This window comes from Callionymus lyra, chromosome 4 (genome assembly GCF_982586985.1).
Source record: "Callionymus lyra chromosome 4, fCalLyr1.hap1.1, whole genome shotgun sequence".
NCBI classification, from domain to species: Eukaryota; Metazoa; Chordata; class Actinopteri; order Syngnathiformes; family Callionymidae; genus Callionymus; species Callionymus lyra.
This window is the reverse complement of record NC_141821.1, coordinates 12,358,259-12,375,499: the sequence shown is the minus strand read 5'-3', so window position 1 is coordinate 12,375,499 and position 17,241 is coordinate 12,358,259. Positions and strand designations below refer to the sequence as shown.

General features: G+C 38.3%; 1 protein-coding gene across 1 annotated transcript in view; it reads right to left on the bottom strand.

The window, feature by feature from the left end:
- The window catches only part of odad2 (outer dynein arm docking complex subunit 2), a 32,274-nt gene extending 15,248 nt beyond the window's left edge, over positions 1 to 17,026 (bottom strand). The window contains exons 1-10 of the mRNA XM_087788821.1: positions 16,922 to 17,026; positions 16,318 to 16,392; positions 15,427 to 15,580; positions 7,985 to 8,131; positions 6,733 to 6,942; positions 5,692 to 5,925; positions 4,528 to 4,638; positions 4,270 to 4,424; positions 522 to 702; positions 396 to 457 (exon numbers count right to left, since the gene is read on the bottom strand). Of these exons, the coding sequence (XP_087644947.1) occupies positions 396 to 457; positions 522 to 702; positions 4,270 to 4,424; positions 4,528 to 4,638; positions 5,692 to 5,925; positions 6,733 to 6,942; positions 7,985 to 8,131; positions 15,427 to 15,580; positions 16,318 to 16,349 (1,286 nt within the window). The 5' untranslated portion in view covers positions 16,350 to 16,392; positions 16,922 to 17,026. The remainder of the gene's footprint in view (positions 1 to 395; positions 458 to 521; positions 703 to 4,269; positions 4,425 to 4,527; positions 4,639 to 5,691; positions 5,926 to 6,732; positions 6,943 to 7,984; positions 8,132 to 15,426; positions 15,581 to 16,317; positions 16,393 to 16,921) is intronic.
- Between the last annotated feature and the right edge of the window lie 215 nt (positions 17,027 to 17,241).

Here is a 17,241-nt window from a genome sequence, read left to right as displayed (position 1 = left end):
AAAAGTTGTATTTGTGTCAAATTAAGAACGGCACTGTAGTTTATAACTGCCTTATAAAAGCGGTGAGGCACATATGGAAGCGGGACAATGCAATACAATGGAGAGGGTGAGGTTAAAGGATCACAGAGCAAAGGCTGTGGTTGGCTGTGTTTTCATTGCAATGTGGTCTTCGAGAGGGCAGGGCTTTAGGTATGTTTGCCTGAGCTAACCACAGATTCATTGTAAAACAGTAGGAAATATACCACAGGAATAATTAAACAGCAGGTACAATTAACAAAGCTATAAAGATCAGTGGAAGACAAGTAACCAGAAGAGAGAATATCAAGGATCATTTGTGTTGATGCTCAAATTCATAGACATTTATAAAAGCAGAACGTTATCTTGAAGATACTTACACCATGTTGTCCAAATCTGTTGCACAAGCTCCTACTGCCTTGGTTACATTCACTAGCAGTGCCTGAAGGGAACACATACGTAGTATTAGTACGTTTTTTATGTAGGAGAAGTGCTTCTCAACGTACCTGGTTTGTTTCAGGCAGCAGATTGATGAGGGGTTTGATTCCACCACACTTGCGTATGGTGACCTTGTTTTCGGGAATCTCGGCAAATTCTCCCAACGCACCGACAACATTGACCAGCACTTCTTCGGGCTGACGGGTCAACAGGCCAACTAGTGTCTCGAGTGTGTTGTACCTTTGGAACCTGGGTATGAGAGTGGATCAGTGGCTTGTTCAACATTAACACAAATATTCCAATAAGACAAAAGGCAGAATAGATTATAACACTATATATTAAATGTTCTCCTCATAACCTAACGGCCGTTTTTCGTCAAGGTAGATGCTACAAGCGGTAAATTTAGTCTCTAAGGAATAAGCAGTTTTCCCACGGCTGCACACAGTTGTGACTTGTTTCTTACTTTGCACAACCAAAGTTTGCTGTGGCTTGGAAAAGCTTCCTCTTTCTTTTTGCATAATCTTTGCCTTTTTATGCCAAAGCTACAGAGTGGTGAACTATAGTAAACATTTAAAGGGATATGATGCGGTTGAAAAGGGCCTCGACAAAACCTCTGATGTACGGTGAAGTTTTCTACAACTCCTTTTTTTACACAGTTATGGTCGCTGGCATCAAGGAACATAAGCTTTTGTTTATGACCAAGGTCTTTATGGTTTTGGTCAAGGTCCACAGACGTGGTTCTATTCTCGCAGAGGTTATGTACGATAAGGAAAACATCGGTAAGTTTACGTCTTAGTCTGTAGTTATAGACTAAATATTCTCATAATCAGATATATCATTATTGATGGATGAAGATGGTCTATTCTAAAAACGATTCATGCAAGCCGGCGGTGGACAGAATGTGGCTACTGTGTGGTACGACGGTCTTCAATAAGAAAAAAAAAAATTTTTAATTGATACTTGGTTTAATCCACTCGATCAGTTGGGGAATCAATGATAGATCTGTCTCGGGGAACAGCCGAATGAGTCAAATATAGAAGTTGGGGAGGTATTGTGCGGTGTCATTTGCAATGCAATTATGGTCAGCTCATCTTTGGGCTGGAGGAGAGGTAAAATAAAGCACTAGTCAAAACTGGAAGGAAACCCTACAATCTTGACCCTGAACATTACTGCTCTGGCAAACAGGCCTGGGGTTGGCAGGCGCCTGTTTCCATTGCATCGTGATGCTCGCGGTAGCTTGTTAGGTTGTTCTTCAAGCTTTTTTAGAGGTTTTATATCACGTATTATATAGACTGCACATAAACACAATTAGAGGTTGTAAAATGCGTTCAAGATGGAGTATGAATAACAATGTAAATTATTTTTCTTTACACTATATCAGCTACAAATGTACTTTAGACTTCGTGCAGAGAAGAGGATATTTAGTCTCGAACAAAGGTTGAAAAAAACTTTTTATGTCAAAACTAATTGGTAAGTTTTATGGTTGAATAGTTTGTTATTTGGCATTCACCATCAGGGGTCGTCCTCTTTCCTCTTCCCTTTTCATTTCTGCACCCATTAACCTCTTTGGGTGTCTTCCTGTTTTTCTTTTTCTCCTCCAAACTTTAATTCAAACATTGTCTCTCTTCTCTGCGCGTTCAAACTATTTGGCCTTTAACCTTTTCTCTAAACATCTACATATTCATCCATTCTGATCTGAACCTGAGCATTCTTTACTCTGACTCTTCTATCTGTGCTTCATTCATCAATTCATCAATCTTGTTCTGAGATGAAAGGCAAACTAAACTTCAACAATTGAATAACCTCTTGATAGGATCAGCTCAACAAGAAACTTTACCATATTCACAAGAAACACAATTTGCTTAGGTCTTAAGAATACTGCTATCATTCATGTTCTCAGGTCCCTTTGATAATAACTTATTTTTGTTCAGTTCAACTATACAGATCACTTTAAGAATTGTTTTCTGTTTTGACGGACTACCTCCATTCTATCGTTTTGTGTGAAATATTCACCAAAGATGTAGTTTATATCCATTTTATTAAAGTTCACAAACATACTTCATTATGTGGCTCGACTCCCATTTTCTTTTTTAATATAGTGGTTTGTTTTCATTTAGTGTTTTTAAAGCACATTTTTAAACCAATCAAATCATTTCCCTTAAAACAGAAGAGAAAAAATACAGAATATTGGTTATCTTGAATCTAAATAATGAATCCTTTCATTTCAACATGGATTGAAATTTATTGCAGAAACTTATCAATGGGTCGATGATGCTTTATGAAACAGGTGATGAGGTATCACACAGCGTCATTTTTTTGAAAGGCCACTAGATGGCACTTTCTGTTTAAAAATAATGCCAGATGTTATTGCATTAGTAATTAAAGTCAAAGATAATAAAATAGAGAGGGCTCTTCAAAATAAAGACACTGTATCATGATACCTCATCAGCTATTTTATAAAGCCTCATCAACCCATCACTACTAACAGTTGACAAAAAACATAAATATATTTATTTAGCTTCAGATTAATTTGTTCAAATTCACGTCTAAATTATTGCATCTTAGACATTATTATACTTTCAAATTACCAGTAAAAAAGCTTGGTACCCAGAGGAGCATATGGCGATTAAACAAGTTATTTTAGGAGTGAAATTAGCATTGAAAAATATTCAGTTCAGATCCAACTATAGCTGTAACCTTGTCCTGTGGTCTGAAATCCCTCATGTTGACTCTCTCAACAACATAATAGTGTTGGAAGTGTTTCCATGAGAATTGTGAGCCATTGCATGTTTAACCAAAACCTTTATTTTGACATAGAAAAAAAAAAAGTTATCAGATTAAAGGTTCTGGCCCAACACTGGGTATCAAAACGGGTCACGGTGGTAATTACAAATGTCACAAGCAGTTTAAGAAAATAAATCCAACTAAATCACTCTTTCAAGGAATCCCAGTGGAAACGTCTTCAGGTGCCAGGGCAACGTCTCTGGGCATTATTTATTTTACAGGGAAAAATGAGTGACTTAAAATTCGGCTGACACTTTAGCACAAGTCAAAAGCTGTTCCAGAAGTGTGACTGCTGGAGCAACCAAGCAAAATGTGACATAAATAAACCTCTGTCCAACATGACAAATGATTAAAGGCTTCAGCAGCGTGCGTCTGATGGAGAAAATCACAGACTCGCGTCTGATTCTTTCAATGTGTCTAATTCCGGTTGCCCTAACAGGCAGTGACTAACCCATTATTGGGTTCTGTAAATTCAACACTCTTTATTTCTTTTTTTTTTTAAATGTGGAAAGATTTTCGATCAGAATACATTATGTAAAGACTGGAGCTAATGAAACATGTATTAGGACCGACCAAAGCTTTCATTGGACAACATGGTGCGAGTGGAAAAAGTGACACGACAAGCTGTGTGAAAGAACCATATGCGATATTGGATGACTGACATCTTTAGTAGGATTGTCATGTAATTAAAGTGTTATAAAATGCATTGCGTCGCTAAATTCTATATTTATGTTACATGTACCATAAACAACTCTGACAGATATTTATTGTTGGACTCAAGAAATTGGACTACTGAAGAGATACTATCACCAGGCTACCTTTTTTCGTTTCAAGAGGGAGTATCAGGTTCACACGCGATGATAAGTAAATCACCTCGAACGACTGAAAAATACTCTCATTTCAGTGATGTTGAACACTCGTGCTTGTTGACAGGTAGACAAAGAGAGTTCTGGTTCCTTGCAATTGTGTGTATTTGTGGATGTGTGAATGTGTGAGAAGCCATAAAAGCAGACCCGCAGTCCCCAGACTTACATGGCCATATTCTTGGCGCTGATGGAACACTTCCAGACGGCCCCAGTGGCGGCGGCCAGGAGCTGCTTGTTGTCTGCGGTGCCGAGCAAAGAGACCAGTGCAGGCAGACCGTTGTACATGCGCACCAGGTCACGGATGTGCTTGTCTTCTGCGTACTGTAAAGAAGTCAGGACCAATGTTACCACTTTTTTTCTACAGTCTACAACACACAGAGAGTCTTCCAAGATATCAGAGATGTTGGGAGGTGTGGTCGACTACCTTGAAGATCGCTGTCGCACAACTCATTTGCAACTCTTTGGAGTCACTGCTTAAGTTTTTGACCAGATCTTTAATCATCGCTTCAGTTTGAACAGCAGACCGATACTTCTCCTGCGAAAGAAAAAAAAAAAGATATTTAGGCCAATGGTTTTCAAGTTTGGTGCCGCCAGGGGGCGCTAGGTGGGCCTTGGAAAATAAGAGGGAAGGGAAGAATGGAATTTAATATGAAATAAAATAAAATGTTTTTGGTTTTTTTAAGCATTTCCCCTAAATATACAACATGCATTGTGTTAAATGTGTATGTGACCAAGCAGCTTGTTGCTAGCTATAAAGCACGAAATGTAAAAGAATAAGACCAAAGGACCGTGGATGACATTGAAGATAAGGTAAGTGCTATGTTAAGATATAATGACGATCACAGAATGGAAAATAAGAGGCAGCATACATCCAATGTGGATTGACAGCCAAACCAAAAAATTGCATCATTGCCCAGAATGTTTAACCCTTGTGTTATCTCTGGGTCAAGGTGACCCGGTGGCCTGAATAAAAAAAATGTTTTTGAGGTATCACTTATGTTGTCTCAAAAAAAACAATCTCCAAGGATTCTTACTCTTGTAATATCTCACAAAATTTGCATCTGCATTAAGTGTCGTAAAGAGGCCCATCAAAAAAAAGTTGATGCACCTCTTTACGACACTTAAGCTTAAAACCAGAGATATTCTGAGGTAGTGATGATGAAATAGTTCATTTTATTTCGTTTTATTGGGACAGGATCGCCTCGTGAGACTTGCAATTAGAAGTTCTGTTCCTGTATCCGGAATGTTAGGATATGAACGGCATGAGCGTTGTCAACAAATAATGAAATAATGAAATATTTCTGCTCCTTTTTGTGCTCGTGTGTTTTAACATACATATTTATTTATTGAATAATATGTATTTAAATCGAAATTAAAGTAAATGCTAAAACATGCTAATGGTCCATGACATTGGCTTGTTTGTGCGTCATGATTAATTAACGTCCCCTAAGGGCCTCCGTAATGCTGCTTTTTAACCTTTTGAAAACAGAATAATGTGAATATTCTCAGCTTGTATTTTGTTATTTAATAGTATTTCCCTCATCGACAAAGAGAAGAATCTTCTTTTTAAAAGGTCCCGTGTCCTCACCTCTAAAGCGCACTCCTGCAGGGTGCCGACGACAGGGATGAGCATGTTGGTTTGGTTGGATTTAAGAAGTCGGATGAGCATAGGGATGGCACCGGCCTTCCGAATCGCCTCCTTGTTTTTGCTCCCGTGGCTGCAGCTCCACAGGCCTAACGCTCCGCAGCGAGCCACTTCCACATCCTTCTCGTGTTTAGGGTTCGGCCGAGTGAAATTGGGAACACAGTCCAGCAACTTTACCTAAAAAGAAAAAAGACGCACAAAGTCCAAGTGTATCAGCAGAAATGAAAATAAAACAGGATGAACTGAACCAGGCCTCCTAAAAAGCGCGCTAGAGGTGCAAAAGGTGATAATGCGTCCAGATGGAAGTATTAGGGTCCTGGCTATGATTAAGGGTGTAATTAAAATTCTATTTGCAACGGGTCTGAGTGGATGAAAAGCCAGAGATGCTAGCCATGGAAAACTGTCAGGATCAATGTTGATGTTAGGCCTGAAACGCAATAGTGTGACGGTATATGGCCACCATTCAGCGCTCTAATCCACCACTCCTGGCCGCTGAGACAGAGCATGCAGAGCTATCGCATGTGCCTCAGTTCAAAGGTGGTCTTTTAGAATAGCATGGAATTAATATGCTTCTGTTAGTGACTCGTACACGAGAACATCCGATAGCGGGCGGAAGAAAATATACAAAAGGGAAAGAGGCTTTAATCACAAGTTGCTGTGTCAATAAACATGAATGCAGGTCGGAAGATGGCGAGGACACTTTATCTGCTTTGCATCACCACATGTTTTCAAATGCCAGGTGAGCAGACACTATGGACCACCTTTCAGGGGGAAATATCTACAAATGAGTTACTCGCATGCCCGCCACACATAATAAAAGGATCAAATCCAAGTCTGGCTCTTATTTTTTTCTGTGAGTCAGGCCTGGTGAAAAACTTTTTAATAAGTTTGGAACACTGAATAACACCTTAATAAATCCTAATGGAATCAACCAAGTTATAGTATTTATTAAGTCAAGGTTCGTTTTTTCCGATTTATACTGACCAGTTTTTTTATTCCACCAAACTGCCTGACGATTCTCCTCGCTCTTCGGAACGTCGCCACGATGGCGATGGTCTCGGCAGCTAATGCTTTGAGGTCCGCGTCCCTGCAGTCGAGAGTCTTGATGGTCCTTTGAAGGCCTCCCAGGTCAACAACGGCCCAACGGATGTGCACATTGTTACTGATCTTCTTTAGGATTTTCAGGGATCCAATCTGATCACACGCAACAAAACACCAATCAAAACTTGTATTTATACAAAAATGTTTGTCTTTACAAACAGTTGATTATACAATGTATTAAAAGAACTGAAACTTCATAGAAATCATTTTTACTTAATCGTTAAGTAATATAGTTCACCCAAAATTCTAATTTCACTAATTTTCTACTCACTTTCACGTCAACTAAGGGTTAGGATTATTTCAGTGTAATCACTTTCCCATTAGTTATGAGTTATAGGCAAAAACGTCCATTTTTAAGGAGCGACTGAAGCTCAGTTTTCTTCGTCTTCGTCCTCGCTTCAAAAACAATAAGGAATTTACTGAAAAAATGTAATAAGTCTGAATTTTAAGATCCTTTTTTAGCGGAAACTCACAGGCCATCGACAAAAATCTTGCACACTGACACTTAAAATATGTTTGAATGAGGAAACGCTTTAAACATGAGCTGATATACCTGGAGTTTCCCCTAAAAACAAGCTCAAAATAATATCAATTTTAACTTCAATACAAGATGGATGATACAGAAAGGACCACAGAGGTTTATGTGTCTTTTTGACAAAGATAAGTACAAAAAAACTGAGCTCTGGTCACTTTATTAAATTGGACATACTATAGTTTCTTTAACTCTAGAAAGGACAAGATTACTCTGAACATTTTCCCAACCCTTCGTTAACATGAGGGTGAGTAGAAGATGAGTTTGAATTGTGGGTGAACTATCACTTTCAGATTACTTAACTAAAAAATATATATATATATATATATTAATGTTCATGATTGGTCCTTTTTTTCAACCACTCAGTTTATTAATTACATTGAACTATTACAAATATTAACGGTAGATATTTCCTTCATAAAGACACGTGTCTGTAGTTGTCGGTGGCAGGTCAAAAAGTTACCATACGTATTATTATATCCTGAAGAAAATGACTACTCTTGCTCACATCCTACCACTCACATGGTTCCCTAACCAAGACATGCGGTCACATCTGTTGATGCCTACGGGCCATTCAAGGCCGGCTTTGGCAACAATACCCACCTTGCATTTGACTTCGTTTGTGTCTAGTAGGTTCAGCATGATTTCAAGGCCACCTAAGTCCCAGATGGCCAGCTGGCACATGTCCTGCATCAAATTGAGGTTCATCATGGCACACAGAGTCAGGAGGGTGGCTGTTTGATCACCTTCCTGGAATCATATTGGGAGGCATTAGTGGCTGAAAGGACATTTTGGAAAGTTAAGTCAAATTAGCACCAGATAAAAATGGCAAATGGAAGTCATTCCTGCTTCAACATGGTGTTCATGGATGGCACGCGAGCAGGGGGGACAAGGGAACTATGCACCAGCCTAGAAAAGCAGGGGATGAGCTTCTCTTCCTCCTGAGACACAGTCAGCCAAAGGACATCGTAGCTGCCCTGACTCTTCCATTTCCTCAAAAAAAGCACCAACATTGTTGCCTTGTTTGAAGCTCACACAGTTTCGATTTATACTTCAATTTTTACATAAACAGGTGAAAACTCAATTAAGCAAACGATCACTCTGACAGATCTCAATTGAGAAAACAAATATAAATATAACAAATATATAGTGGAATTTTAAAGGAAGCAGAAAATCATAGCATTAATTTACACAGAATATATAAATTAGGAAATGGAATGGAATAATGACAGCGGTTGAAACTTTGTACTGATATTTTAATGAATTATCCAGTCTTTTAAAAAAATAAAATATTAAAAATGTTATTTGTCAGGGAGTCTCACCCATTTCCTTTTTATCTACCTGTAATGTTTTTATCCTCTTGCAGGGATTTGAAAGTAGACTCTGTTGACTGTTAGTCTGTTAGCTCATAAAGTTAAGACATACATACATTTTCATAAGCGTATTAAAAGAAACTCAATGTCCCTTCTATGAACTAAACAGTGGATATGAAGCGATGCATATTAGGGATTCAAATCTTTGGGTGTTTCACCATACGATTTGATCACAGAGTTGATTTAAGATCTATTATGAAATACAAACAGTCTAGCCTTTTAATGAGGCAAATTATGAAATTTAAATAATTCAGTTTGTGTAAGATGATTAGGGCTTAGAGATTTTTTCGGGTACCAATGCCAAAACAGAATTCCTGGAGCTTGTACTTAAACAATGCTTGAAAGAATAAATGCAAATGTGCTAAAAAACGTGATGATTTTTCTTAAACTCTGAATAACATAACTTACTTTGAGCATGTTTCCAATGTTTCTGATTCATTTCTGTTAAGTTTGGGGCCGACTTTTGTCAATAACAGAATATTAGTCACGTACTGTCAGGTATTACTTTTAAGTTAAATTCTGTGTACGTGAGATGACATGCATGAGGAGCTTTGCCAGGAAGAATGATGGATTTTAGGATTGATTCATAATGGTACAAGACTACAACTAATATTTTTGGGTAGATTTTTACCCCTCCACTCAAGGAGGGACGTGAAAAAGGGTAAAACAGTAAAGGTTAGGATGGGGTCAGTGGATGGCTTTTTAAAGTTCTTTACACAAAGTTCATAATAGCTTCCTTATTAAACAGGGAGCCAGTAGTGTTGTGACAGGATGGGGTTGGTACAATGCTAAAAGAAGGTTCTGGACTACAAATGATAAAAAAAAAAACTGATAAAAAAGAAGATAAGAACTCACATGCTCAAACTATCGGTACATTCCTGTGTTCATCATATAATCATCTTACATAGTGGACAATTAAAACGGTCCGCAGTACAGAAATGGTTGGGGACCACTGATCTGACATACTGTATATATGATTTATTTTTGTTGTTTTTGTTGTTAAAATTGGTTTATGTTTTTTATTGCCTCACACAACTTTTGACATAAAAAAAACATTTCTTAAAAGCCAGTTACCAGCAGAAGCTTGTGTCATAGTTGTTGGCAACTGATGATGGACCTACACGACACGACTGATCCATCGCTCTGATAGTTGAAAATCCCCGGGTCTAAGTCAATGCCTTTTTTTATTGCCTTTTTGGCAGCAGTCAAACACTCAGTAGGCAAAATTGTTATTTGGCACGGCTAGGGTCACTTAAACGATATAGGCGATATCAACTGAAAATCAGAACGTTACAAGGCTTTAGCCATCCAAATAAAAATGAAAAAAAAAAAACACTTTATAAAAAGGAAATCTGTTTCAAGTGTTGAAGTGGACGGCTCATCAGTGCCCGGGTCTCAAGTTGCGTTTGATCATATCTTCCGTACAAAGTAGCTCGCTGACAAAAGCACATGTGCTCACCACATTACGACAATATCGCCCAAATGTAAACCATACACACATTAACACTGTTGGATCTACGGCTTCCTTTGAGTGGTCCGTTCTCACTCTTCAAAGGGCTGCAGGCGAGACTTGTACCTTATAAAAACAACATAAAAAAGCTATGTTCGGGAGTGATAGCCGAGAGAACACATCATATGTTTTCATTTTCATCAGCTTTGGTCTTGGACGCGCTGCTCGACATTCTTTTAAACATTGACAACATCTGACAGTATTTTATTGTGTGGAGGATCTTTGACTGGGTGCATGACGGACGGACGCATGATATGGAACACATTAAAAATGGTTTTATATCTGCGGTGGTGGGGTTTCAATCACCTACTGCTTTGATGTTATTATCACACATTATATCAAATAATACTTTGAAATGTTTTTTTCAACTACTTACTAGCTGATCTAGCAAGTTAGATTAGTAGTAAATACTTATGAGGGAACAAAAACCTCGCAACACAATTTAACTCAGATTTAGCGTGAATAATTCATTGATAGAGTTCCGAAAAGAGTGGATAAAAATATGGAAAAGTAAAATTTAAAAATTAAGATTCGGATACAACTAAGTGATCCAAAAAAAAGAAATGCAACATTGGAAATATGTCAAAGCTTATTAGTCCCTCAAAGTTCAGTCCTTGGCCCGCTCCAGAGTTCTCTCATTTCCTCATAGGTTTTTTTTTTTGTTCCACAGAGAAAGACCAATTCATCCCATCTTTTTTCCCCTGAAGCTCCAATATGCTGCAATATGAATCTTTGCGTGTCCAAGACTAAGACACTACAAAGACCAGAGTGTCAATCAAGAAAAAACCAAGACTTTTGTAAGACAAAGAACAATACCTAAACTGAAAAGAGAAAAAAAAGGTGAAACTTAACCTGCACGAATTGTTGAATATTAGCTTCATACTGGGTTCAACTACAGCGTACAAATTCTACATTGTATTATTTCAGCCGCATAAAAATAACATTTAAGACCACTGTTAACCCGAGACCAGAAGACAAAGGCCACCGGCTGCCCAGACTCAGACAAGACCAAAACCACAGAAAAAACATTCTAAAACTAAGACCAGTCTCGAGTATTACATGTAAACACCTAAGATCCTCTTACTGGCTTCCCGTAACTGCTGGCATCCACCTTAAATGTAAAACAAAAGTTTCAAATTAGGCGCTTTAGAATGGCATCCTTGGTGCTTGGTTTTGTTTTTCTATTGCTTATTGTGTGTTATCTTATTTCATTCTTTTATTTTGTACTGACACCACAAATAATCTGTCCTATGTTATGTTTACAACACTGGCAATACACGTTTCTGGTTCTGATTATGAATTTAAGTGCGGATTCAGGACAATGGTTAAAGTTTTAGTCCAGTTATTCACTTCCCCTCGACTAACTACACCTCAACTGTTACAGTCAACTCACATACAGCATCATGTTTGACATACTTTTATTAGTGGCTTCCTATTTACAGCTCTCCTTAACGATCATCAAAAAAAAACCTGGACTGCACTTCATCAGGTAATGTGGAGACAAATCTTTATTTTAAGCCAAACCTTCTTTTGAAAACAGATGAAAGAATAGGTTGTTCTAATATGTCTTGATGGTTGTTTTTGGCATTAGTTTTTTGGCAACTTTTTACACCCAAGCTTTGTCAGTTAAACTTGCTTCTTGGATCATTAACAAAGGTTGTCAGCAATAAAACTAAATTGCAGGATTTTGCGAGATTTTCTTACTTAATCGTTTTTAGAGTAATTGTTATACAGAAGAAAATGGTCAAAAAGAAAAAGTACAAAGAATACATATATTTTGTGAACAGCAAAGAAAACCAGGCTTCTGATGAAAAGAACAAAAGCTTCTGCTCTATTATAGGAGAGAATCTATAGAAGGATCAAAAGGATTACTCTTGTTCGGTATTTGACCTTTAATGTAAGACCTCGTCATATTACTTCTATTAGCCCGTAAAATGCATCATCGCCAGTTGGGAGTTGAAGGCTGTTTTACTCGTTTAAATTAAATGATACAATTATCCTTGTTAGAATATTCTCCAGATGTATTGGATTACATGCATTAAGCTTCACCCTTAATTGAATGTGATGGTTATTTTGAAAAGAAAGTTAAAATTGTGTTCAGACCATGATCTATTGTTGGCTGTTTTTACTGAGACTTGTATTCATTTTAATGGAACAATTAGTGGTTGATTCTCAACAACATTAATGACCAGCAGGGGGAGAAGCGTCCTGAACTCTCAATTACACAGACAAAATGACAAATGGTCCAGAGAAAAACACATTTAAAAGTTATGTACGAGACACAATGATAAACTTATAAATCACCCACCCATGCCATGATTTAGAATTGACAATAAAACTTGTGGTTTTGCGATTAAAGCTTCCCTGGACAGATTGTCTAACTATGGTACGTAAAATACACGTCCAAAAAGGAGCCTTACCGCAGACAAAAAGCCAAAGTAACCATTTTCAGGGCAGAGACCTTCCAGCTACATAGGTATGAAAACAAAACATCAAGGCACCACCGCAAACAATCCAAAATCAATATCATTAAAACAGAAAAGAAACACCAATGCATAATTTATGAATCTCTCTCAGGTACAAACCTCTGTCTGTGAAAAGCGGAGGAGACGAGGAGGGAATGAATCGTCTTCTAAAATAAAACAGATATTTAACTTGGCTCGTTGTGAAGTTTCAGCGTCTGATGGTAATGATATTATAAAACGACTACTGGACTAACACCATAAATAACAGAGCTGCGTGGTTTCCAGACAGATAGAGAACTGGGGCATGTAAGTTACTGCATTACATTGAAGAATACACTATGAAGTATCGCAACACACACACACACACTATGAGTACCTTAGAGTTAGTTTGATGTTTAACTTGAATCATGAGAATATTTTTTAGAAGAATCCACGATCAAGTGAGAATTTAGGAGTTTTCGGTGCCTGTTCTTAAGGTCCTTATCTCTGGGGTTTTTTTAGGTAAATGTTTGATGACATCATAATTTACTGCCTCTGTTGTTAGGATAAGTCACTGAGACTGTTATCAGTGACTCCCTGACATCCATCTCCTTGGTCCATCGGTATCTTTCTAAGATGTCCAAAATAACGGCAAAGAACAAGGAGCTAAAATCAGAGTCTCGTGAATGATCACTAAACGGTTGCCAGGGGGAACACAATCTACAATCATGTATCAAAATGTATGACCATGGAAAGCAACTCTTGCCTTCTTGCTCAGCTCTAACAGTCCAAAAGGTTTTTGTTCTCGATCTGATCTTCTACCCATTCATTCCCCAAACCAGAGTCTCGCCTATGAGGACTTCGATACATGAATTATTTTTTTTTTAATTTGCAAATCAAGACCCTTAAACATTTAACAACGACTTTAGCTCAGATTTGGGAGGTCCTCGTCGAGTCCAAGATGATCGGACCAGACACAATTCTGCACAATAAGAGCTACTGAAACAACTGCTGATGAAAACTGATGGAGACAGTCTAGAAAGTGGCAACAAAACAGGTTCATTTCTCGGTAAGTGCCGGACGCCTGTTCAAATATATTCTGTCGAAAATGATGCTCCCCAGATAAAAAGATAATAAGATCCACTGTGCGAGGTGGGTAATCTCCAAAGTCGAGTGGTCAGAGGTATTCCCAGCCAGTCTGGGTCATTGCTGTTATGTCCTCTTTTCTTTTCCCTGCATGTTTTGACAGATTAATATTCCCCATATGCCCTGTCAGAACTATCACAGGCACGCTTCATTTATATGCTTCTGCGGTGTGGGCAAACACTGCTTACAGCTGCTGCTGTCTAACAGCTCTTTCCTTTCTGCCTTGGCTCACATTAGCAACCAGGCCGGCCCATGTCAGACACAGGGAATCCACGGGCCAAGCCAACCACTTCAAGAGCAATCTTTCTACAAAGTGACGCTTTGAATGTGACAAACGTTTTCAGTTGGGGAGACAACAGTTGCAATAACATGCTGCTGACTTAATTGTTCATTACCTGCTATTCATTAAGCTTAGAGGTTTTAATTACATTTTCCTGGTTCTAGAAATTATAATTTCTTTGCAAATTGCTTGCATTTCTCCACGGGTCACAGCAAAGAAATCAATAACAGTAGCTTGAATACGCCACTAGACCCTTTAGCAATCCAGATACATTATATATATATTATGTCTCTTAAAATATCAGATGAATAAACATCAAACATCACTGTACTGACACAGAAGTTGATTTATTTTATGATTCGATTGTATGCTTCAAGATCTTTGTAAATCCAAACTAAACTGCAGAACCATAAAATATAAAATACTAGGTGACAATGAAAGTTTCCCCTAAAAAACAACAACTTTATCTTTAAACATAAACTTTAAATGAAGTAGGAAGTTGTGCTGAAATAACAATAACAGGCATTAAAAGTATGTTTCTCCCCACTCCTTTACAAAAAGTACAAAACAAAGTTTTAATTTGGATTGGATAACTGTATGTGTACAATTTATGCAAACCTTCAATTGTGTATAATTGTCTATAAAAAACAGGATATACTTGATACTATGATATTGACGATGTAAATGACAAGATCAGATTGAAAGAAACAACAACCAACACAACCAAGAACAACTTCCACCACTACTTTGTACATAAGTACAAGTGGTTTAAGAAAAAGCCCAATTAAAAAATATCTATTATTATGTTTTTCGTAGTGTCCCAGGTTAATCAGAGGTGTCGCAAGTGAAAAAAGACTGAAGGATCTTCACACAATAGTATAAAGATTCAATGACCAATACAATTCTGATGCCTTCTTTCTCCATCTTGAATCTTTCCTCTCTGGATTACCAATCAATTTTCGGATATTCAGCAATTGAAGGTTTGTTAAGCAGCACTTGAGTAGATTTGGATCACATCAGCCAGCATCCACTCATCATACATCATTTGGGATTTGGATCCCGGTGACCCTTTAGTCTATGTGTTTCCATTCCCTGGACCACCTCTGGACCAGTGTCCGGCACGCAAGGATGCTCCGATCCAGTCCACCGATCTTGTCATCACAATTATCAGCTTAGAGTGTATTAATATATTACAGGGAAAGTAGGGCTTTACTTACTCACTTAATATACATTGATTATGATGGATAAAACATTTGCGACAGTAGAATTCCAACATCCAAAGACTGACGCACCTCAAGGTGCTTCACCAGTTTCTGTATCTGCCAGTACTCAGTTGGTAAATCTGCGTTGTTCTGGGGGCTTCGCTCTGGCTGCTCCTCTTCCTCAGTACTCTCAGACGAACTTTCGCTGAAATTTTCCTGTTGCGGATTTCGTGCCGTGCCTTTCCTGAAATGAAGAAAAACAAAATTGGCGCTTGAATCTCCAATCGTAGATCTTAAAAGTGTTAAATATTTGATTCTGATGGAACATTTTCCTCACTCAGAATTGAACGGTCCTAATCCAGCGCAATGTAAATCATCACGGAGAAGATAAACGTTCTAAACAAGAAGAGATTAATGCTTGGAAAAAAATGTCTTACGAAGACTGAAGTCGTCATCATGCATTGAATTGTTTTAAGCCAGAGATGTAAACAGTAAAGCAGCTTGCAATTAGGATGAAATTGTTTCGAGCTTTACGAAATTGAGACCCAATTTACATACAAATAGTATTCCCAGGAGAGCTCATTACTCGATGACATGAGAAAACGTTTTGCAGAACGGTCCACGATAAACACTGAGGTTGATGAAGAAGCCAGCATCGTAGCCGAGGCCTGGGTAGCGTACACCCGTGACTACAACTGAATAAACGCCCCCTGGAGTCTTTATTTAACCGACTGATGAGCAACTAAGGACATTATCATCAAACGGTGGTTAGAATTAACAGCATCAATTTAGACGTCTGTCTGAATTGGCAGTCTACGAAGACAGATGTGGGAGAGCAGCTGCCAGACACAAAATAAGTTGACAATGTGGAGCAGACGTTCTGATAAGACTGTACGCTTGCGTATTTAATCCTGTATTAAACTATTATATTAAAACTAAGGCAGGGTGCTAACGAAAGACGAGCTTACTGGCGGGACTTACATTTTACTTTTGGCTGCTGTCGAGGGCTCCATCTTCTCTCCGGGACCTACGCTGGGTTTCTTGTGCCCTGCGGTACTGTAATGATATAAAACAAGAGTCATTATGCCCTCCTCCATTTTGAAAATGGTTATTTTTCAAGCACAATCATTGTCTAACAGCTTGAGACAAGAGTTCTGCCGGCGTTTGCCGTCTTTCATCGCGATCCAGTTCCTCTCACAAATGGGCACGGTTATCAAAATGTACAGCTGCAACCGCTCAGCCCTCGCTAGATCTATTTATCAATCAAAGACCATATGTAATAGATTTTTTCGGGAGAACTTTCCTAAGATTTTTGTCTGTAATTGAGCAGAAACGGTTTCCACACTCGCCAATGCATTTATTGGCTTCCATCACTGTGTAATCAGGAATATTTGCAGTTGCACTAAGATTCATAAACCATATTCCTAACCATCTCCCGCTGGCAGACGCTCCGAACACATGTGGCGAGGGCGTGTGAGGTTCACAAACGCTGTCATCTAAAGCTCATGTCTCAGACATAAAGGATCTCTGCTATGCGAAGTCAGCGGCGGCTTCGTGATATTTCAGGACGGGAAATATCACATACCCTTTTGCCGAGCTCCCATCATTTATCTTGTGCTTGTTTACAGAGCTGCGGCCATGTTTCCTTTCACTCTGGCTATGCTGCCCTGATGCAAGTACTTTTTGTCTTAAATCCTGTGATAAAGGACAGAATAAAGTAAGGAAAAGCTCAACTTGCATTTTAGCAAGTAAAGATGCAACATTTATGTTTAGAATCTACTCTTTTTTTGGGGTAATGACAGCTTGGTTGGGAGAAAAATATATACTGTAAGATGAAGGTTTTAAGAGTCAAAATAATTAATAATTGCTATTAAAAAAAAAGTCAACTCAGTTCGAAGAAGTTTC